Source organism: Euleptes europaea, chromosome 8, assembly GCF_029931775.1.
Source record: "Euleptes europaea isolate rEulEur1 chromosome 8, rEulEur1.hap1, whole genome shotgun sequence".
NCBI classification, from domain to species: domain Eukaryota; kingdom Metazoa; phylum Chordata; class Lepidosauria; order Squamata; family Sphaerodactylidae; genus Euleptes; species Euleptes europaea.
The window spans coordinates 13,441,261-13,464,780 of record NC_079319.1 but is presented as its reverse complement, the minus strand read 5'-3'; the positions used below and the strand labels follow the sequence as shown (position 1 = coordinate 13,464,780).

The 23,520-nt window shown below is 47.4% G+C and overlaps 1 protein-coding gene across 1 annotated transcript; it reads right to left on the bottom strand.

Annotated features, from left to right (window-relative positions):
• Positions 1–15,998: 15,998 nt before the first annotated feature.
• Positions 15,999–22,532, bottom strand: BBS10 (Bardet-Biedl syndrome 10). Its single transcript, XM_056854795.1, has 2 exons — positions 22,341–22,532; positions 15,999–18,012 (listed from the first exon to the last, which is right to left on the bottom strand). The coding sequence occupies exons 1-2, from the start codon at positions 22,529–22,531 to the stop codon at positions 15,999–16,001; spliced, it is 2,205 nt and encodes a 734-aa protein (XP_056710773.1). The 5' UTR covers position 22,532.
• Between the last annotated feature and the right edge of the window lie 988 nt (positions 22,533–23,520).

The following is a 23,520-nucleotide window of genomic DNA, read 5'->3' as shown; positions in this document are numbered from 1 at the left end:
CATCTAAGTACTAACCAGGGCTGACCCTGCTTAGCTTCCAAGATCCTATAAGATTGGGCTAGCCTGGGCCATCCAGGTCATGGCCAAAGGGACATGGAGCCTACAGATAAAAGCAAGAACAGCAGCACAAAAGGGAGCCTTACTCTTATCGCACAACTGTTAAATGCACAAGAGCCTCACAACTGGCTTCAATCAAAGTACAGCACTGCCATCTCTGTCCAATTTGCTTATGCTGTTTGGCGTCTTCTTTTTTTAACAGACTGAAATGTCAGGGAAACTCTTTCCCCCATTTAATCAAAGGTCAGTTCCATGTCCCGTGGTGTCTGCATTCCACTGGGGCTAGATGAAGGATGGTAAACACAGGCAAGACTGAAGTACTGGTGGTTGTCAATGGCCTTAAGACTTGGGAACAATGGCTGTGGGATCCAGTCCAATGGTTTGAAACTCGCTCTAGTAACCCTCAGGACACATTTGACTTTATCTTCACGTACATGTGAAGGAGGAGGAGGAGGAGAAGAGTTGGTTTTTATATGTCGGCTTTCTCTGCCACTTAAGGAAGAATCAAACCAGTTTACGATCACCTTCCCTTCCCCTCCCCACAACAGACACCTTGTGCGGTAGGTGGGGCTGAGAGAGCTGTAAGAGAGCTGTGATTAGCCCAAGGTCACCCAGCTGGCTTCATGAGTAGGAGTGGGGAAACCAACTCAGTTCACCAGATTAGCGTTCGCCGCTCATGTGGAGGAGTAGGGAAACAAACCCAGTTCTCCAGATCTGAGTCCACCGCTCCAAACCACCGCTCTTAACCACGATACCATGCTGGCGCTCCAACTGATGTATGACATGGAAGATACTGTTTCCATGGTCAGATCTTGGTTTCCAAAATACAAAAGAGAGCAATGGAAAGGGCTGGGGGGCATTAGAAAGGGCTGGCTCATTACTGGGGTTGCCAGGTCTCTCTTCGCTACCGGCGGGAGGTTTTGGGGGTGGAACCTGAGGAGGATGGGGTTTGGGGAGGGGAGGGACTTCAATGCCATAGAGTCCAATTGCCAAAGCGGCCATTTTCTCCAGGGGAACTGATCTCTATCAGCTGGAGATCAGTTGTAATAGCAGGAGATCTCCAGTTAGTACCTGGAGGTTGGCAACCCTACTCATGACCCACTTCTGGGTCCCTACCAACAGGTTGGGAAACATTGATTAGGTGGACATTGTTCTGACCCAGTAAGGCAATTCTTATGTTCTTAGATAACGGAGCGGTGCACTCTTAAAATGCTCAGCTGATGAGAAGTAGTAATAGAAGCTGACATTGAAGACCCCTGATTGGTCTGACGGATTAACGCTTGACCAACTGCAGCGAAAACTGGCCTGACAAGACCCTGCGTCCGGAATACAAGACGAACACAGTTCTGCGCCGGCAGGGGATATTATGCTCCCCGCTCAGGTGGCAGAGCTGCGGCTCATTAATCCGGGCCGTGAATCAATTAGTATCATGTTATTTTAATGTTCTGCCGTGAGCCAATGTGTGCACGAAATAGACCGGAAGAGATTTTTTTTTTGTTTTTTGCACAAAGCACCATCAACCTAAGGGATTTGTTGCTGCGGGCTGTTGTGAGGTTCGCTATCACAAATGGCTTTTTAAAAAGGATCCTGTCAATTAGGATGCAAGCCGTTTTATTGACCTGCTTCTTAACTTCCCTGGAAGACCTGGGGAACGGGGAGGCAGGACGCTCTGTTAGATGGGCGGCTGGTTTGACTGAATACGAATGCTCTTACATTCTCATGTAGACTTGAGATGGTTTGCTTCGCTGCCCTACATTTGCAATCGCTGTGGTGAACGGATGGGTTTGCTAGGGCTGCACACTTCTGCTGGAGAAACCCGCTTCCGATTCTCTGGATCCTGTGACCTGCCACTCCTGCTTCATTGTCTGGGTTTTGTAAGGCCCTGTGTGGATTGGCAAGAACATAAGAAAGGCCATGCTGGATCAGACCAAGGTCCATCAAGTCCAGCAGTCAGTTCACACAGTGGCCAACCAGGAGCTTCTAGGAAGCCCATAAACAAGACAACTGCAGCAGCATTGTCCTGCCTGTGTTCCAAAACAACTAATGTAATAGGCATGCTCCTCTGATCCTGGAGAGAATAGGTGCGCATCATGACTAGTATCCATTTTGATGACTAGCCATGAATAGCCCTATCCTCCATGAACATGTCCATTCCCCTCTTGAAGCCTTCCAAGTTGGCAGCCATCACCACATCCTGGGGCAGGGAGTTCCACAATTCAACTATGTGTTGTGTGAAGAAATACTTCCTTTTATCTGTTTTGAATCTCTCACCCTCCAGCTTCAGCAGATGACCCCGGATTCTAGTATTATGAGAGAAGGGGGAAGAGCCTGGCGGTGTGGCAATGTGTTTGCTTTTAGCCTTGCAATCTGGCCCGCTTCGATCACAAGGGAGGCTGTTTGGGACCGTTCATGAGAGTGACAGCGGCTGGAGTACAGGCCAAAGTCAAAAGTTCGGAATTCAAAGGGGAGGAAGGACAGATGCGTCTGTAAAACTCCCACCAGAAAGCTGCTGGCTATAAAAATACTCTGTTCTTGGATAATTTGTCCGCCTCTCTGCTCTGGAATACTGGCTCAAGACCCTTGAAGAGCCAGTAGAACAACATGGTTTGGAATTGCCTGGATCAGCACAGTGGGCTGGTGTAAGAATCTCCGTTAGAAGGGGAGGGCTATTTAGTTATTTATTTTAATAAGCTAATACCCCACCCTCCCCAAAAAAGCTGGGCTCAGAGCGGCTCACACAGTAGTATAAATATACAATAAAAACACACAACTTATTAAAAAAATGATTAAAACCTGCCCTATCAAATCAACAGATGCACACAACATATAGCCGAATGGCACCTTGGCAGGGTTGCCAACCTCCAGGTAGTAATAATCAAACAATGGCTTACAAGTGCTTGCAGGAGTATAGAATTCAAAATATGGCACAAGACAAATATTTCCAATGTAGGAAAATAACAATGCAAATCTTGCTTTTAGAAGAATATATTGAGAACAAATTGCATACAGTCACACTTCTAGAGCAACAAAATATGTGGCAATGGGTCAAAGGATGATCCAAAAATTAACACAAAATATGAGAATATACAGGCGCAAAGGCTCAGTTCATATAAAATTCGTTGTCAATAAAGTTAATAGATATTGCATCACATGAGCAACGGAAACAAGACGTGGTACAATGGAAATCCGGTATAATTCCATTTTGTGTGAACTTTCTCAAGCCTTCAGTCTTTCCGTGCACAGTTCATTCAACGCATAAAGGAGTGTACCTTTCCTATGTCTTTGGACGGCTAAAGTAAGACGTCTTACTGCTCATGTGATGCAATATCTATTAACTTTATTGACAACGAATTTGATATGAACTGAGCCTTTGCGCCTGTATATTCTCATATTTTGTGTTAATTTTGGGATCATCCTTTGACCCATTGTCACATATTTTGTTGCTTTAGAAGTGTGACTGTATGCAATTTGTTCTCAATATATTCTTCTAAAAGCAAGATTTGCATTGTTATTTTCCTACATTGGAAATATTTGTCTTGTGCCATATTTTGAATTCTAACCTCCAGGTAGTAGCTGGAGATCTCCTGCTATTACAACTTGTCTCCAGCCAATAGAGTTCAATTCACCTGGAGAAAACGGCCGCTTTGGCCATTGGACTCTATGGCACTGAAGTCCCACCCCTCCCCAAACCTCGCCCATCTCAGGCTCCACCCCAAAAAAACCTCCTGCCGATGGCGAAGAGGGACCTGGCAACCCTACGCCCTTGGTTGTGACACATTGGCCACAGCAGGGTCGGCAGGTAATCCAATCCCCCATAAGATAGAATGCATTCAGGGGGATAATGCAGGGTAGGGTAGGGAGGCCAGCACTGATGGAAAGACACTGTAGCTGGCCTCAACCATAGGCCTGGGGGAACAGCTCTGTCTTGCAGGCCCTGCAGAACTCCTTAAGGTCCCGCAGGAACCTGGTCTCATTGCCTCTCCCCTCCCGCTGCAGCCCAAAGTGCCCCTCAAAATGCAGGTTCTGGGAGGTCCCCTGTCCTTCAGGAACAGCATTTGGGGGGCACTCGGTCTTCATTGGGGAGGCGAGAAAGTCACGTGGCAATGATGAAAATCCTTCCATCGGTGGAAAAGCCCTGTCCTATGTACAGTTTTGCAGAAGAGCCGCTGTGGTGGTAAACTGTCAGCCGAGGACCAGGACTCAAACTCTACCCGTCCATCGAGTTCATTGGGACCATGCCCCCAACCACTCTGTTGGCCTAGCTCACCTCACAGGGTTGCCGTGGGGTGGAGAAACTTTCACACCTTCTTTGGGATAAAAGGCTGGGATAAAAGAAGAGGGATCTCTGTTGTAGAAAATGTTAGGAATTATCAGTAAGTCACTTTATATTCATAGTAAGCCAGACATGATGGCAGATATTAGGGTGTCCCCAAAGAGAGTGCATTAGAATAAACACAAAGCTTAGGTGTTAAGTCATGGGAGATTTATGGAGCCCAGATTAAGATGTATTATGAAACTATTTTGACTAATTGCAGCAGTGTGGGAGGCTCCCTTTTTCTGTCATCACAAGCACCAACATCGCTGCAAGGCAAAGGGCATGGAGAAATGCGGCTTTTGGCATGTGGGATGCCAGAAGCGCCGGCAGAACCGGCAGGGAAGCCTTGTGGCTTCCACTTGGGAGACCATGAGGCTCCGTCTAGCACGGTGACAGCATGGACTAGTCAAACAGCATAGCTGTAATAACGCTTTGCTTAAGATTCGAGTGGCATTTGCAAGTTAGCACATGGCAGAAGTTGTGGGAGGGCTTATCCCTGGCAAGGACCTGTGGGCTCCCGGCCCACAGCAAGTTGAACAGGTGCATCGCATGAGCATCTGAAGCTGCCTTCTATTGAATCAGACCCTTGGTCCATCAAAGTCAGTATTGTCTGCTCAGACCGGCAGCGGCTCTCCAGGGTCTCAGGCAGAGGTCTTTCACATCACCTACTTGCCTAGTCCCTTTAACTGGAGACGCCGGGGATTGAACCTGGGACCTTCTGCATGCCAAGCAGATGCTCTACCATTGAGCCATTAACCCACAGCCCCTCCCATCCTGTTCAGCTTGAGAGCCAGTGTGGTGCAGTGGTTAAGAGCAGTGGTTTGGAGCGGTGGACTCTGATCTGGAGAACCGGGCTTGATTCCCCACTCCTCCACATGAGCGGCGGAGGCTAATATGGTGAACTGGATTTGTTTCCCCTCTCCTACACACGAAGCCAGCTGGGTAACTTTGGGCTAGTCACAGCTCTCTCAGCCCCACCTACCTCCCAGGGTGTCTGTTGTGGGGAGGGGAAGGGAAGGTGATTGTAAGCCGGTTTGATTTTTCCTTAAGCGGTAGAGAAAGTCAGCATGTACAAACCAACTCTTCTTCTTCTTTGTCCTCTGCCCTAAGCAGTATTTAGTGCCTGGTATATCAATGCAAGCCCTGGCGTGGACAGCTCAAGCTAGCCTGATCTCATCAGATCTCAGAAGCTAAGCAGGGTCGGCCCTGGCTAGTACTTGGATGGGAGACCACCAAGAAAGGCTAGGGTCGCAATGCTGAGGCAGGCAATGGCAAACCATCCCTATGGGGGTTCCCGTAAGTTGGCTGTGACTTGATGGCACTTCCCACCACCATATCAATGCAAACAAGCAAGCAAGCAAGCAAGCAAGCAAACAAAACGAAAAACAAACAATATTGTGATCGTAGGAATCAGAACATTGATCCATTTAACTCAATATAGGCCACTCCAACTGGCCAGCGACTCTCCAGGGTCTCAGGGAGAGAAGAGCATGTCCCAACATCTACCCCGTTAGATCTTGTAATGGGAGACGCCGGTATTGAAACTTGGACCTTCTGCTTGCGCATGTTCAGTCATTAGGGTTGCCAACCTCCAGGTACTAGCTGGAGATCTCCTGCTATTACAACTGAGCTCCAGCTGATAGAGATCAGTTCACCTGGAGAAAATGGCTGCTCTAGCAATTGGACTCTATGGCATTGAAGTCACATCCCTCTCCAAACCCTGCTCTCCTCCGTCTCCACCCCAAAATCTCCAGGTATTTCCCAACCCGGAGCTGGATACCCTATCAGCCACTGAGTTATGGCCCCTTCTCACATGAATTTGCACAACTGCCAGCGTGGCGCAGTGATCAGACCGTGGGACTAGGATCTGGGAGACCCCAGGTTCAAATCTCGACTCTGCCATGGAAGCTCACTGAAGGTGTTGTGAGAATTAAATGGGGGGAAAGAGTGGTACTGTAACCTGATTTGGGTTCCTGCTGGGGAGAAAAACAGTGAATAAGTATCTAAATAATTATCGAAACGAATACTAAGTCATCCCACTGGTCTCTCTAGCTCAGTATAGTCTATTCTAGCTGGCAGAAACTTTCCAGAAAAAAAGGTCTTTCCTAACAACTCCTGCCCGAAACTCTTTAACTGTACATGCCAGGGACTGAGCCCAGAGCTTTCTGCGATGCACACAAAGCATGAGATAAGTGTACAGTGCTATGCCAAAAGCTGAAGCCCATGGGAAGCCAAAGCTTCCTACGGCTGCCACGCGCTGCATTCTCCCTTCGCATTTTCCTATGGCTCCCAATAAGGATCGCCCCTGAACAGGCCCTTAACTGTGCTAAACCGAGTGGGGCTACGATAGAGCCATTTTCTCTACCCTGGTCTGTTTTGTATCCTCTTGGATCTCTGTGCCTGCGACGGAGTTTGCCATGGTATCTTGGCACTGTTACTGTCATAATATAAAGTAGGTTGCATAGCGTTAGCACGGTCCTTTGTGGGCACGCATGGGGTTTTCCTGCTCTGCACTTTCCCCTGATCATCAGAAGCTTTGCTTGGAGCATATTGAAATGCAGTTCAGAGAGATCTCTGAAGTATGTGTGCCGCTTACTGAAGCAGGAGCGTGGAGATTTCTCCTCTGTTCTTTGAAGCCACAGGGCACTGGATCTTAGGGGAATCTCAGAAAGAAAAGCTAGTTTAAAAATACAGGAACTTGGTTGTACATTTTTTTTCACACACACAAAAAAGGAAGATAGGCATACGACCAGCTTGATTCTCAGCCTGTTTACTCAGAAGTAAGTCCCATTCAAGTCAAGTACTTGTTTCCTAGCAAGAATCCCCAGGATTGAAGTTTTACTCTGAAGGAAGTTCAGCCACCTCTTAAAGTAGGGTTGCCAACCTCCAGGTAGCGGCTGGAGATCTCCTGCTATTACAACTGATCTCCAGCCAATGGAGATCAGTTCACCTAGAGAAAATGGCTGCTGGGGCAATTGGACTCTGTGGCATTGAAGTCCCTCCCCTCCCCAAATCCTACCCTACTTAGGCTCCGCCCCAAAAATCTCCCACCGGTGGCAAAGAGGGACCTGGCAACCCTATCTTGAAGTCTTACAGAATGATGGCTATGAGAAGCACTTATAGTCCAGACTAGCCCAATCTCATCAGAGCTCAGAAGCTAAACAGGGCTGGTACTTGGATGGGAAACCACCAAGGAAGACGGTGGGGACCTGCTATGCAGAGGAAAGCAATGGCAAACCACCTCCGCTCATCTCTTGCCTTGAAAGCCCTACGAGGCAGAACTTCACGGGGTTGCTGTAGGGTTGTCAACCTCCAGGTACTAGCTGGAGATCTCCTGCTATTACAACTGAATCTCCAGCAGATAGAGATCAGTTCACCTGGAGAAAATTGCCACTTTGGCCATTGGACTCTATGGCATTGAAGTCCCTCTCCTCCCCAATCCCCGCCCTCTTCAGGCTCCACCCCAAAAACCTCCTGCCGGTGGCAAAGAGAGACCTGGCAACCCTAGGTTGCAGTGAGTTGGCTGCAATTCAACAGCACATTTTACTTTAGAGCACTGGTTCCCAACCAGGGGTCCGTGGACCCCCAGGGGTCCACGAGAACTAAATTAAGGTCCGCGAAACAAAGTTATAAACCCATAATAAATTAATATTTTCAATTAAAAGTTCTCTATTATAAAAATATATATTCAAATATTATTCTAAGTTTAATGTTTAACTAACAGTTATGATTAAAGTTTATTTTCAAATTCTCAGAATTTTTATTTTGAACCTTGGGGTCCCTGCACCAAACAAAAAAGTCCTAGTGGTCCCTGGTCAAAAAAAGGTTGGGAACCACTGCTTTAGAGCAATAGCAGCTCTTCAGGGTTTTAGGCAGAGAAGGGCCCTTCTAAGTAAGGGCTACCCAAGATCTTTTAACTGGTGTTGTCAAGGATCAAACCCGGGACCTTCTGAATGCCAAGCTGGCGCCCTACCGCCGAGCCACAGCTTCTCCCTAAAAAAGCCAGACTAGCAAGGAGGTTTCTTAACATTAATAGGTTTATGCAGAAGAAGAGTTGGTTTTTATATGTCAATTTTCTCTCCCTTTTAAGGAGAATTAAACCGGTTTACAATCTCCTTCCCTTCCTCTCCCCACAACAGACACCCTGCGAGGTAGGTGGGGCTGAGAGAGTTCCAAGAGAGCTGTGGCTAGTCCAAGGTCACCCAGCTGCCTTCATGTGTAGGAGTGTGAAACCAACCCAGTTCACCAGATTAGAGTCTGTCGCTCATGTGGAGGAGTGGGGAATCAAACCCGGCTCTCCAGATTAGAGTCCACCGCTCTTAACCACCACTACACCACACTGGCAGCTCATACAAAACCTTCTAGCTGGGCTCTTCTTTACTGCTCTGAGCCATTTTTGCCGCTAGACTGAGTTTTACCCCTCTCCCTCTTGACAGGAGCTGGGTTTGATACGAGGACCGGGACGGAAGTGTGCTGACACAGATCCGAGTGGGCCTGGGTGACTTCCTGGATGCTCTGGCCAAACTGCGCCATCCGTTCTCCCCTCATCACGAGGGGTGTGCAGGCCCGGTGCTCCAGCCTCAATTCATGCTCGCATTTCACACATGAAAGCTGCATTATCTCCATGGGTTCCTCCGGACGTTTTTAAAATCCTTGCGCCCTGTAGCTCGCCGGGAAGCCCATTTGGCTGCACCTTTAAAGAGAGTGCTGGGATACGAGCTCGGGAAGAAGTTCATGCAAAGGTCAGAGCAACAGAGTAGGGACTCCTCTCTTCTTGAGAGACCTGGTTATTTATTAATCATATTTAAAGTTTTATAAGAGCTGAGAGGCAACCGTATTTTTATTCCTTCTGCCCTCCTGGGTAATTCTTGTTACTAGGGCTTTGATTTGAAGGCTTCTCCTTACAGCTAGTTAAAGGATGCAGCAACCCAGCACGTGATAAACACGGATTCAGCCAACCTTCTGCTGAAATTGCAGAGGTAATTCTGAATTGCTGTCTCCATGACAGCATGGGGTAGTGGTTAAGAGCAGCAGACTCTAATTTGGAGAACTGGGTTTGATTCCCCACTCCTTCACATGAGCGGTGGGCTTTAATCTGGAGAACCAGGTTTGAATTCCCCACTCCCCCACATGCAGCCTGCTGCGTGACTTTGGGCCTAGGGTTGCCAGCTCTGGGTTGGGAAATACCTGGAGAGTTGGGGGGGGGTGGAGCGTGAAGAGGGCAGGGTTTGGAGAGGGGAGGGACCTCAATGCCATAGAGTCCAATGGCCAAAGTGGCCATTTACTCTGTCGCCTGGAGATGAATTGTAATAGCAGATCTCCAGCCACCACCAGGAGGTTGGCAATCCTACTTGGGCCATTCACAGTTCTCTCAAGACTTCTCAGCCACACCTACCTCACAAGGTACCTGTTGTGGGGAGGGGAAGGTAAGGTGATTGAAAGCTACTTTGAGACTCCTTAAAGGTAGAGAAAGGCAGCCATGAAGGAGCTAGAAAAGATTTTGAAGTGTAAGGATGTGTCACTGGCCACCAAGACTAGATTAATTCATGCCATCGTATTCCCTATTACTATGTATGGGTGTGAAAGCTGGACAGTGAAGAAAGCTAATAGGAAGAAAATAGATTCCTTTGAAATGTGGTGTTGGAGGAGAGAAAAATGTCCTGTCTCCCTCCCCCTTTTGCAATCAAGTTGCCACCAATGTATGGCGACCCCGTAGAGTCTTCAAGGCAACAGATGTTCAGAGGTGGGTTGCCATTGCCTGCCTCAGCATAGCAAACCTAGACTTCCTTGCTGGCCTCCCATCCAAGTACTAACCAGGGCTGACCCTGCTTAGCTTCCGAGATCTGACAAAATCTGGCTAGCCTGGGCCATTCAGGTCAGGGCCCAGTCCCTTTAATAGAGGCTTCATGGGACACAATCTACTAGGTGATGTTATTGACCTCCACACCATGAGAAGACCATTTCTACACAGTAAGCCTCCATTAAAGGGACAATACATTTTTCTCTGGGCCTCTTGGCAACCCTACGAAGCTCAAGGCGTTGTTCTGCCCTTCTGTATGGAAGACCCAATTGATGCTTGGAAGGTACCAACAGAACCAGCCAATGCAAACCTCCTCTCCACTCCGTGTGTGGATGATCCATGTATTTTGGGTTGCCTGCACAGGTCTCTTAATGCAAATCTCTACACAGATGAACACATGAAGCTGCATTCTACTGAATCAGACCCTTGGTCCATCCAAGTCAGTATTGTCTACTCAGACTGGCAGCGGCTCTCCAGGGTCTCAGACAGAGGTCTTTCACATCACCTACTTGCCTAGTCCCTTTAACTGGAGATGCCGGGGATTGAACCTGGGACCCTTCTGCATGCCAAGCAGATGCTCTACCACTGAGCTACGGCCCATCCCAGATGTAGCTCTACTACACTGTTATTCCTTCCTTTCCTCGAAGCATTCAGGGAATCGTACACAGCTCTCCCCTCTTCAATTTCCCACATGAGAGGTAAAGCTAGGATGTGACTCACCATTGGTGAGGTTCATGGCAGTTAGGGTATGACCCTGGGCCTCTCCAGCCCTAGTCTGGTGCTCTAACCACTACTACACAGCTAAGAACCTGGCTGTTTCTTACTATTGGTTCTCTCCCTTAGAAGACATCTATGGATTTTGATCTAGATCACTAGTGAGTTGGATCCCACAGAAAATGTCCATTAATAGGACAGATTTTCACCATTCCTCCCAACCCCGTTGCAGACCTCCAAGTCCCTTGGATGCTATTCCTGTCCCTCAGGAGCAGTGTTTCAAGGGACATTTGGGGCTGCAGAGGGAGAAGAGGGTGGTGCGCAAGTTCTGCTCTGTTGACAAAAATCGCTTTAATCAGCAGAAATTTATCAGGGGATTCAAGATGACGATTTTGATCTGTTCAAAGGGACATTTTAATGGACATTTTCCATCTCTGCCTATACCAGGATACCTCTGGGTAATCTGAAACCTGCCACACAATGCTCCAACCTTTGTCTCCAGGGTGGTTTTTTTTAAAAAATGAATCTTTGTCTTAAGATGTAAACAAATGGCAGACACGGCATAACTAGACCCTTTAATCATCTTTGCCTCCCTTTAATTTACCTTATGCGCTTTGTTTAACAACTTGCCCGAGGAAGAGCTCAAATGCTCGCATAACACATTGTAAAATTTTGTTTCATGTCGGGGGAAAGGATTCATTCCTGCTCGGACCTTTTCCCTAATGCACCTGCCCAGGTGGGTAGGGACCAAGTGGATGAGACCAGGTAGGGCTTTTCCCCAGCAAGGCTTCTGATTGACTATTGCAAATTTGATCGGCTATGCAGATTTTTAAAAATGTTCCTTCAGCAGCCGCTGCCACCACAGTACAAGATCTGCGCTGCATCACTGAAGCTAAGCCATCATTTTGTGGCTGGCTCCGCCTCCCGCAGCAGCCATTTCGTTGCTGCGCCCCATCATGCCATGCCATGCCCATCATGCAGGCTCAGAAAGGTTGGGGACCCCTGTCCTAATGGATCCACTCTACCTGTTCTTTCGCTCCTACAGTGAGGTCTGAGCTCAGCGACATCCAGGAAGATTCTAGTTCAATTCACATCAGCCACAAATATTCCAAATGACGCTAGGCAAACCATTCTAATCGACTGAATTTCAATCTCCTCCTTCCCTAAGAGAGCCAGCGTGGTGTAGTGGTTAAGAGCGGTGGCTTGGAGCGAAGGACTCTAATCTGGAGAACCGGGTCTGATTCCCCACTCCTCCACATGAGCCGTGGACGCTAATCTGGTGAACCAAGTTGGTTTCCCCCACTCCTACACATGAAGCCAGCTGGGTGACCTTGGGCTAGGCACAGCTCTCTCAGCCCCACCTACCTCACAGGGTGTCTGTTGTGGGGAGGGGAAGGTGATTGTAAGCCACTTTGATTCTTCCTTAAGTGGTAGAGAAAGACGGCATATAAAAACCAACTTGTCTTCTTCTTCCTAAAAGGAGTTTTCATGGGGTTTACAGGTTTCTCCCTCCTGTTTTATCCTTGCAACAAGATTAGGTTTATGGAGAGCAACTGGTTCAAGCTCACCCGACAGGCTTCCTGGCAGACAGGGGCAGCCCAGCCACTTAACTTACAGGGAAATCCCCTGTTGGGCCACCGGGGTCCAGGGGCAAGCACAGCCAAGCCCCGGCAACTGTGCCCGAGCATCAGGGGCCTCTTGGCCCGGACCCCTCATCGGTCATGGGAGTTACCAGCATCTCAAAAAACACCTCCTCCTGAGCTGCTTTTGGTTGGGAGGAGGAAGCAATGGATGAGAGGTTAAGGGGAGACATGATCACAAAATCACACAAGGTTGGAAGAGACCACAAGGACCATCCAGTCCAACCCCCTGCCATGCAGGATCCCACAATACAAAAATCACAAAATCACACAAGGTTGGAAGAGACCACAATGATAAGAGGTCTATAAAATTATGCATGGTATGGACAGAGTAGACAGGGAGCGTGGACAGTGAGAAGCTTTTCTCCCTCTCTCATAATACTAGAACGCGTGGTCATTTGCTGAAGCTGGAGGGTGAGATATTCAAAACAGATAAAAAGAAGTATTTCTTCACACAACGCATAGTGGAATTGTGGAACTCCCTGCCCCAGGATGTGGTGATGGCTGCCAACTTGGAAGGCTTTAAGAGAGGAGTGGACATGTTCATGAAGGAGAGGGTTATTCATGGCTACCAGTCAAAGTGGATACTAGACATGATGCATACCTATTCTTTCCAGGATCAGAGGAGCATGCCCATTATATTAGGTGCTGCAGAACACAGGTAGGATAATGCTGCTGCAGTCGCCTTGTTCGTGGGCTTCCTAGAGGCACCTGGTTGGCCACTGTGTGAACAGACTGCTGGACTTGATGGGCCTTGGTCTGATCCAGCACGGCCTTTCTTATGAGCGAATTGCCCACTGAGCTGAGTAGCCTCATAGTGCCAGCTTGTAGCACCACAGGCACCGCCCAGTTTGACCGCTCCCGGGCCGTTTTCACTTCCCTTCACTTCTTGATGGCAGAGCAGAAATGTGAAACCAGGTTCTTCTCTGGTCACATCCAGCCTTGGCTCTCAGCCTCAATCCCCTCCCTGCAATGTGGAAGTAAGCCTGGCTTCCCTGGCAGGGCTGTTGACAGGGTGACTGAGATAACGTACATCAAGTGACATGTACCGTATAAACGCCAAGTGTTATTACACAGAAAATTTATCAGCTATCTGATCGCAGAACTAGTTAAACTGCTTGCATTTAAACCCCTAATTCGTGAATTGCATCAGTCAAGCAATTCCCCTTTTCATCTGGAAGTGATTAAAGATAAATACACCGGCACTTTCACTGCACTCCCTCCCAACCCAGGTCACGCCAACAGCAGTGAGAGAGATCTCCATCAGCTCAGAGCTCCAAAGCCGCCCTGCGAGTTTTTTGGAGGTATGTATGCAGCGCCCTCTGCTGGCCAGCTCACACATTTCCAAAGTCCTCCTAAAACCAAGGAAATCTTTGCTGCATCTTAAAACACTTAACAGGTTGATAGTACCATAAGCTTTTGTGGGCTGAGAGCCCCGTTCATCAGATGCTGCATGAAGTGCATTCAGAGGGCTGCCACTGTATATTCCAGCATCACAGAGAACGACAAAATGATTTCAACTGGAATCAATCTCACTTAAAAATTTTTTTATTTTGGACACAGTTACATAACAAAGCAAGAACAAGGCTTATTTTTCAGAGGTGGCCACACGTTTTGTTATGGATCCTTGGTTCCAGCGTGGTGTAGTGGTTAAGAGTGGTGGTTTGGAGCGGTGGACTCTGATCTGGAGAACTGGGTTTGATTCCCCACTTCTCTACATGAGCGGTGGAGGCTAATCTGGAGAACCAGGTTTGATTCCCCACTCCTACACATGAAGCCAGCTGGGTGACCTTGGGCTAGTTACAGCTCTCTCAACTCCACCTACCTCACAGGGTGTCTGTTGCGGGGAGGGGAAGGTGATTGTAAGCCAGTTTGAGTCTCGCTTAAGTGTTAGAGAAAGACAGAATATAAAAACTAACTCTTCTTCTTACTCTCCCCCCACATATCAGTCACTTGTTCCCTTTCAAATGTGGCTCATTATCTCCCATCATAGAAACCCCACTCCAAATGCACTTGCCCTCTTCTTCCCCATCGTTGCAGCTTTGCTGGAAGGAACAGAATGTGATTTTCTAGTAGCTGCATTGGTGATGGTGGATCCAGAAGCATGAAAGAATAATCATCGCTCCACTCCCTGTGGCATCCCTCCATCACCTCATCCTGCAATGTTGCAGTGGTCTCCAGACCAATTGGTAAGGGTGCTTCAAAAAGGTAGCAGAATGTGATTCTCTTATGCTCTGCTTCTTCTGCTGCCACCAGGCACTTTTGGGGAATGTGAGATCAACCCAGATTCTCTGGTCAGCAGCAAGCCCTCCCCTGGGGGGTGGCTTCAACAGATGCTCAACCATGGTGACTCGACACCATCCCGGAGGGTTGCTTGTTTTCAGGGTGAGAGGCAAAATGCTTTTGATAACCTGTCATTCCACCAAAGTTTCGTGAAACACACAGCTGCTACTGAAAATTAACTAGAAATCAACCACAATTGGTAACAGTCTGCTGTATTAAGAGTAAAAATGTGGATATCAAGCATTTTGTTAAAGTATGATTGATAGTAGAAATACTTTATACCACACACATGAACACATGAAGCTGCCTTATACTTAATCAGACCCTGGGTTCATCGAAGTCAGTATTGTCTACTCAGACTGGCAGCTGCCCTCCAGGGTCTCAGGTAGAGGTCTTGTTAGCACCGTATTGAAGAGCAACCTCATGCCAAGGATCACAATCCTCCTCAATGTGAGCTACACTCCCTTGTTCAATTTGTCTACAAGGAATACTATGCAGGATTCAAGAAAACTCGTGGCTGCTTTTCTTTTTCTTGTACTGTTAGGGGATGTACAATCCTAGGCAGAATTGCCTGGATAGCCCAGGTCAGCCTGATCTCATAAGCTAAGCAGGGCCTGTCCTGGTTAGAGTTTCCGTCTAGATATTAGGAAGAATTTTCTAACAGAGTGGCTCCTCAGTGGAAAAGGCTTCCTCGGGAGGTGGTGAGCTCTCCTTTTTTTTTAAGCAGCGGCTCGATGGCCATCTGCCAGCAATGCTGATTCTATGACCTTAGGCAGATCATGGGAGGGAGGGCATCTTGGGCATCTTCTGGGCATGTATGGGTCACTGGGGGTGTGGGGAGAGGTAGTTGTGAATTTCCTGCATTGTGCAGCGGGTTGGACTAAAGACCCTAGTGGTCCCTTCCAACTCTATGATTCTATGGTTAGTACTTGGATGGGAGACCAACAAGGAAGTCCAGGGTTGCTCTGCAGAGGCAGGCAATGGCAAACCACCTCTAAATGTTTCTTGCCTGTAGGGCTGCCATAAGTCAGCTCAGAATTAACCGCACTATCCATCACTAATAATGCCTGCCTGCACAGGATTGCACTGGAAGGTCCAAGCTGCTTGGGAATACACTGGAACAGCTGCTTTCAGGACCAAGAGACTGCTGATTGTTCTAGCAACTACCAAGCATACCTACAGCCTGCTTTCACTGATCGCCTTCCGAGTCGCTTTCGACAGCCTTCTGAGGCAGCTTTTTAATGCCAACTATCAGGTCAATATTAAGAAGCCTCCCTGCGCACTGAAGAACAGAAGCCACCAAGTGGAACTTGCAAGACACTGATTCAAGGCTCTTTTGATTGGTCAGTAGCAGCTGCCGCTTACTTTTGAGGGCACTGGTGACTTCGAGGTAGAGCTGAGCAAAAGTGTTTTTTTTCTGTGTCTCGCAGAGGGTTTTTGGAATGCTTAGCAAAATGTCAGCTATTAGGGAGCAAAGGATGGACGTACTGGTTGACTGGCACTGCTTTGCGTAGCAAGACAGATAGTAATGCAACAGGATCTCAAAGATTCCACCTACTGGCACAACTGCTCCTGCTTTGATAGATGAGACGGCATTACCTTGGATACAGGTTTTATTATTCCCTCCATCTTTAACTGAAGCTCCATATCTGGGCCTTATATTACTGTCATTGCCTTGTAGCTGCATTGATGCATGTCTGGAACTGGTGCTTTCCTTTACTGTAGTGTGAACACACTGATGGGTGTCAGACAGCTCATCCATTCCTGTTTTGTTTGGATGCTTATCCTGCAGAGGTAGCTCTGGTAAGTCAACTATTACATTTTGACTTTCATTCAGTATTGAGTACTTAGTATGACGTTCTAAATCTGCACAGGATATGGGGATGCATGAGGACTTACATAGATGTGTCCGCGAACCTGCTAGCTCTTTGGCTTCGACTGGGGCAGAAACTAGAGAACGTTTTTCCATTTCAGCCCCACAAGGTATCAGTTGTTTGTCACCAGCCTGAATATTATCACAGTCAGTGGGTCCCTCCATAAATTGCTGTTGCTCAGCCAAACCCCACCGGCTGTTTAAAAGGTTCTGACTTTCAGATTTCGGTTCACAACACTCAGTTAGATGAACTACTGTAAGCATTTGCCGTAGCATTTTGAAGGCACCATGAAAAGCACAAGCATGCTGCTCAGTTACCCCACGGACAGGCCCACAGAAAATCACGCAGTGGGGATGAAAGGTCTGAGTCCCTGTCAAACCAATGTGGATGTATCTCTTTCCACCCAGAAGCAGTGGCTGGCAAAATTTTGCAACAGTGGCTTCAGTGATTGTGGTGTGAATATTGTCCTGCGAAGGCCTAAATGGTGAGATTCTTGCGATGCTGCAAATAAGAGAGATTTCCTCCAGTGACAGGCATTCTACAATTGATATGCCACAGCTTTCTGCACAGTAATGAACCACTTCCTGTTGCTTTACACTGGACAGTAATACCTTGATATCATTGTGCTGCATGTGTCTTATTATAGCTTCTGTTCTTTTTGCAATCCAGAGTTCAGATGCTTGATACTGATGTTCAGCAGTTATGACTACTTCTACACCTAAGTCAGAAAGAGCTGTGTGGACAGGTTCTGTCACGATCAGAATTCTTTTCTCACCCTCTGAGGGACAATACAAAGCAAAATCTCTTTGAAGAACGAGCCCTTCTAGGATCCTTGAACTGGACAGTGGAAGGCCCGTCACAGCTGTATGCAACTCGGCAAAACATTCATCCACAAAATGCAGTGCTTCAGTTGTATTTTCACCAGTGGTGGCTTTGTAGTAGAAATCACAGCATAACTGGGAAAGGAACTTTTGCCGACCATTGACTACTCTCCCACAAAAATAAGCCTCTAATACTGACTCCATTGTGCTTCTATTTATGTCTGCGTCATCGGCAGAAAAGACTGACAGAAAATGCCTTCCTATATCCTGTGTCATAATGCGGTCCAGGATGTGGGTTTGGATCGCCATAAGAAACCGGGAGACTTGGTTCAATCCATAACGTTTCCCCTTATGTTTCTCTCTTCCTTGAATGTGCTCACAGAAGAGAGGACTGTCTCTTTCAATAAGTTTTTCAAGTCCTTGGAGTAAAGTGGAGAGCAGGATGATGAATGTTTTAGCGCCATCTCCAATCAGGTTGCAGTGCGTGGAAATGCACGCTATCATCATTCTGTTCAAAGCAAGAACACACATTTAAATATCAATTGCCCTCATATATGTACTAGAAAGATTATTACCGTGATGCAAAAATACTTTCCCAGAATAAAACCCTTGCATGTTTACATATTTGTATATTTACATTAGAAAGCCAGCATGGTGTTGTGGTTAAAGTGTTGAACTAGGACCTGGGAAACTCAGGTTCAAATCCCCACTAGTGCCATGGAAGCTTGCTGGGTGACCTGTGGCCAGTCACCCTCTCAGCCCTGACCCTGGCTAGTATTTGGATGGATACCAGGGTCATGACATGATGTGGAGGCAGGTGATGGCAAACCACCTCCCAAAGTTTCTTGCCTTGAAAACCCTACAGGGTCGCTATAAGTCAGCTGTGACTTGATGGCAAATATATATATATATATATGGTGTAAGGGTTAAGAGTGGAGGTTTGGAGCGGTGGACTCTGATCTGGAGAACCGGGTTTGATTCCCCATTCTTCCACATAAATGGCGGAGGCTAATCTGGCGAACAGGGTTGGTTTCACCGTTCCATCACATGAAGCCAGCTGGGTGACCTTAGGCTAATCACAGCTCTCTTAGAGTTCTCTCAGCCCCACCTACCTCACAGGGTGTCTGTTGTGGGGAGAGGAAGGGAAGAAGAATGTAAGCTGGTTTGATTGTTCCTTAATTGGTAGAGAAAGTCAGCATATAAAAACCAACTCTTCTTCTTCTACGTTGTTACATTAAACTCATAGGGAATAATCTAGTTGCTGGTGCTCAACAACAAGCTCCCTCTTAACAGAAGGCTCCATTTGCATACCACAGGCGTCAACTTAGAAAATGCTTCCGTGAAAGTGCAGGAATACCCATGTTGCAGTTATTATATTTCTGTAATTATGGCAAGACTTTACCAAGTTGCCAAAATTCTACAAGTTGTGGCAGCTGTGGAGAAGACGCCCATACAGATGCTCTGGTTCTATAAGGAGTGTTTCCACCTGACCACTTCCTAGCCACAGCCCTCTGTGTTTCATTTATATGAGATGAACCTAAGACCCAGTATAATAATTTGCACAGCAATAGTGATTTCCGGGGATAAGCTCCATTGAGTAGAACAAAGTAGAATTCCTACTTGGGATAGTTCTTTAAAATGCTTAAGTGGCACAGTTGACAATGGATATTTTGTACTCCTAACTTTCAGTTCTACTTTCATGTTGCCTTTAGGGCCACAGAATAAGGGGAGGAAACAAATGCCTTGTAAACCTAAACTTAAGTCCATACTGTTCATCTCACTACCTCAGCAGAGAGAGATGAACAGATTTCTCAGAGAAAAACATTATTATTGCTGGATTTTTAGAATTGCTGCCTACAAAATGATTTTTATTTTTGCACAGTGCCTTGAGAACATTGTGGATTATGAAGTGGCTAACAAATAAATGATAGAAACTGTCTGCCTACAATATCTCTCTCTCTAACAATATTGCCTCTCAAGTTGATTCTGTTCAGTAGTCATGGCTAAGAACTAGCGATGGACCTGCACATACAGCAGACTGAAGTGAAATGAAATGGTAGTGAGCTATACCAATAGATTGCAGGCAGAAAACTATATTTCTAAATGGTCCACTGTGTTAAAAAAACTCCATGCAAACGTAAAACTAGCAGAGAAGGCAGAATGCTAGTTTTCTTCCTGGTGATAGTTTTCTCTTTGTGGGGATTTTTTTTAAAACATGGAGGCACATTTAAGACCAGCATCGACCACCTGCAGTCTCAGATGGTGCAGTTCACTACCACCTCATTTTCTCCATATGTAGACTGGACCTCAACTGATATCCATCACTGTATTTTAAGAATGTAATAAGAGCCACATGGAGTTGGACCAAGGGCCAATCTAGTCCAGCATTCCAGTTTCTCTGAGTTATCTGACTGTTATCCCAGTCAGGCAACACAGAGAAGTCCCCAAGCATAGCTTGCAGACAACAACCCTCATGTGCAGACTCCTCCCCAGCATCTGTGTGTGTGTGTGGGAGCTTATGGCTCAGCAACAGAGTATCTGCTTTGGACACATTAGGCCCTAGATTCAATGGTAGAATTTCTAGTTTAAATTGGTAGCAAGTGATGTGAAAGACCTCTCTACCAATTCCTGGAGAGCCACACCAGTAATACTGATGTTAATCGACCAATTGCCTGCCCCGATATATGACAGGCATATAGGCACATAACCACATGAAGCCACTACATTAAGTAGATTTCCGGAATGAGGCGGTGGCTCAGCAATAGGGTACCAGCTTTGCATCAGAAACTGAACTATGAAGCTCAGATTCTGATGTGGTCTCTGTTGTGAATCCCATATGAAGTTTTTCACTACTACCTCCAGAGAGGAGCTGTGGGTTAGTGGTCGAGCATCTGCTGGGCATGCAGAAGGGCCCAGGCTCAGCCCCTGCTATAACCAGTTAAAGGGCTAGACAGCAGGTCACACGAAAGACCCTGGAAAGCTGCTGGTCAAAGCAGACCCTACTGACCTTGACAGACCAAGCTCTGGCTCAGTATAAGACAGCTTCCCGTGACAATCAGAAGCGCCCTTGCTTAAAAGTCACACTGTGTCTTACAAGGAGTATTTGGACAGTCTGGAAGGAATAAAATCCAGTCATATTTTAAGCCACCCCCAACAGCATGGTATATGCTTAGATCACCACAAACCGTGAAGGGCAGGATCTAGGTATGCAGCAGATTAAGGTGGACATGAGGCAACTGTGCGAGCTGACCGCGAAAACCTTATTCAGCTAACACCCTGCGATGGGCCCGTCCTCCATAAATGATCCAATCCCCACTCCTTTAAAAAAAACCGCCTAAACTAGTGGACAATGAAGAAAGCTGATAGGAAGAAAGCAGATGCCTTTGAAATGTGGTGTTGGAGAGTGTTACAGATACTCTGGACTGCCCAAAAAACAAATCAATGGGTTATAGATAAAATCTTATAGATAAAGTGGTAGTTTATGTAATAATAGTATAAGGTAATTTCAAATACTGTCAGATTACTTCTCCGGACGTCCAGAGGTGGTGGGATACACATGTAAGGTGGGTGGTGGGCATACGGGCACTGTTTATTCTACAATATCATAATAGAAGATGTAAAACTGCAGTATAAGTGCTCTTTTTTATTATTATTTTTAGTTATTTGTTTGTGATTTATAATGTGTTATTTTTTTTGGGTAAAAATCAATAAAAATATATATTAAAAAAAATCTTATGGTTGAGGCCAGCGACGGTTCTCGTTATAATTACTGGCCTCCCTAGTCCTCCCCCCACCTTCCCCGCTGCTGAGCACCACCCTGCTATACCACCTTGGCGGGTGGTTCGATTCATCTGGCGCCCGCAGATTGCTATTTTTTGGGTTTTAGTGCCAACGAGGGGGATTATTGGGCAATTTCAAATTGTATTTTTAAACGTGTTATTGTTTTTATTATGTTTTACATTGTGTAAGCCACTCTGACCCTGACCTTCGGGTTGGGGAGAGGGGGGTAGATATGAAATAAAATAAATGACTCTAGAACCTAAATCGACTAAACGGAGGTTGTCATACTTTGGTCCCATTATGAGAAGAGTCACTGGGAAAGACAGCCATGCTAGGAAAAGTTGAGGGCAGCAAGAAAAGAGGAAGACCCATCAAGAGATGGATGGACTCAATAAAGGAAGCCACGGCCCTCAATTTGCAAGACCTGAGCAAGGCTGTCAAAGATAGGACATTTTGGAGAACTTTTTTTTAAAAATATTTTTTATTTTTCTTCATTTAATATATCCATAAAAAACAATATAGTAATGATAATAAAGGGGAAAAAAACAAATATTGTTCTAATTTAACAATCAAGACTTCCCCCTCTCACTCGTCCGTCTAAAATTAAATTGTATAATCTTTTGCTAACAAGACTAATCCCAATATTATTTTAATTTATCTAGTCTTATCATGTCCAACATTATGAAATCAATACCTAATAGAAAAGTTAACACAAAATATGAATAAGGGGTTAGATCAATGAGTATCCTTTAAATGGCCTCGTTAAAAAGTAATTTTCACAATACATTCTCCAAGCCTCCCCATTTCCCCTAAAATTGTTCATTATCATTCTGATTTATCAAAGCTGTAAGTTTCAGTCAATTCCAGCATCTTTTTTTATCCAGTCTTTTTTATCTGGCATCGGACCTTTTGGAGGACACTGATTCAGAGGGTCGCCATGAGTCGGAAGCGACTTGACGGCACTTAATACACACAAACTAGGGACCAAGACATTGTGGCCGAGAGTTCCGCAAGCTGCGTCCTAACGGGGCGGGCGGGACGCAGGCCTTCCCTCACCTGGCCGTGGGCGAGTCCACGTGCAGAGCCTCCAGCGCCCGCCGCCCGTCTCGCGAGAGCAGCGCCTCCCCCGTGGGGCGCGTGAGCAGGACCTGCCCGCCGCGGGGGCCCAGAGAGCCGCGGACGGCGCCGGCCAGAGCCGCGGCCTCCTGCGCCAACCGCCGCAGCTCCACGCGCGTCGCGGTCGCCATGGAAACCGCAACCCACAGCCCCGCTCGGCCCAGGCCGCTCGGCGCCTTTCCCGCCCGCTTCAGGCCGGAAGGCGTTCCCTAAACCCTCTCAAGCCTGGGATTGGCGGAGCTTGAATCGACTGAGCTGTGATTGGTGGAACGGCAGGATCCCGCCCCTTCGTCACCCTCTCAGTTTAATTACCCTCAGGCTGCCCGTTCGTTTCCTTTTATGCAGAAGATCAGTGTTAAAAGGTGGTGTCGGGCCCACAAGTCCTTCCCAGTCAACTACACTCTGCACATGCTCGGGGGGCTCTGAACTCAAAACGAACCCTGCCTCTGCAGCCTTATCGCTTTGATCCCTGGGCGGTTTCTCCGCCTGCCTCGCCCTCACAGAGCCCACCGACCGACATTTCCCTCTCACTGCACATGTGCGATTGGTGCGCCTGCGCAGTGGGCGAGGCGAAGCCCTCTCCCGACGTTCCTCCTCCTCCACTTCCCTTAGCCTTAAAAAACCTCTCGCAGTCACAGGCGAGGTCCCGCCCTACCTCTCCCGCCCGCCCAACTGCCGGAGATTCCATGGCAACGCCGGACGCACCCTCCCGTCACCAAATCTCTCGTGCTTGACGTCACATCGCACTAGGGGCCAGTCGGACGCGAAACCCCGCCCCTTTCCCATTCCCATTGGCTCAGGCTCCATAAGACCATCTCGGCATAGCGCGACGGATTGGCCGGGACGGGCTGGGCCGCTGAGCGCGCGGAGAGGGAGAACGGGCGGTCCTTTCATTAGCATACGCCCCGCCCACCTCTGGTTGGCCCGCCCCTCCTCTCCTCACCTTGCTTCGCCTCCCTGTGACTAAGAGCATCCTCCATCACCGGGTTCAGTGGAGGGAGACAGGGATGGGTCTGGCTCTGTGAGGAGGATGCCAGGGGTGGGGGAGTTGCTTCCCTGAAGGGGTTGGAGGAGGAGGAGGAGGAAGAAGAAGAGGAGGAGGAAGAATTAGCAGCTCAAA

Bases quoted from the DNA above. Each gene is read 5' to 3' on its own strand.
- BBS10 (XM_056854795.1), bottom strand. From the start codon at position 22,531: ATGGCGACCGCGACGCGCGTGGAGCTGCGGCGGTTGGCGCAGGAGGCC. The intron at 18,013-22,340 runs GTGAGGGAAGGC...TGCTTTGAACAG, and splicing joins GTGGACTCGCCCACGGCCAG to AATGATGATAGCGTGCATTT.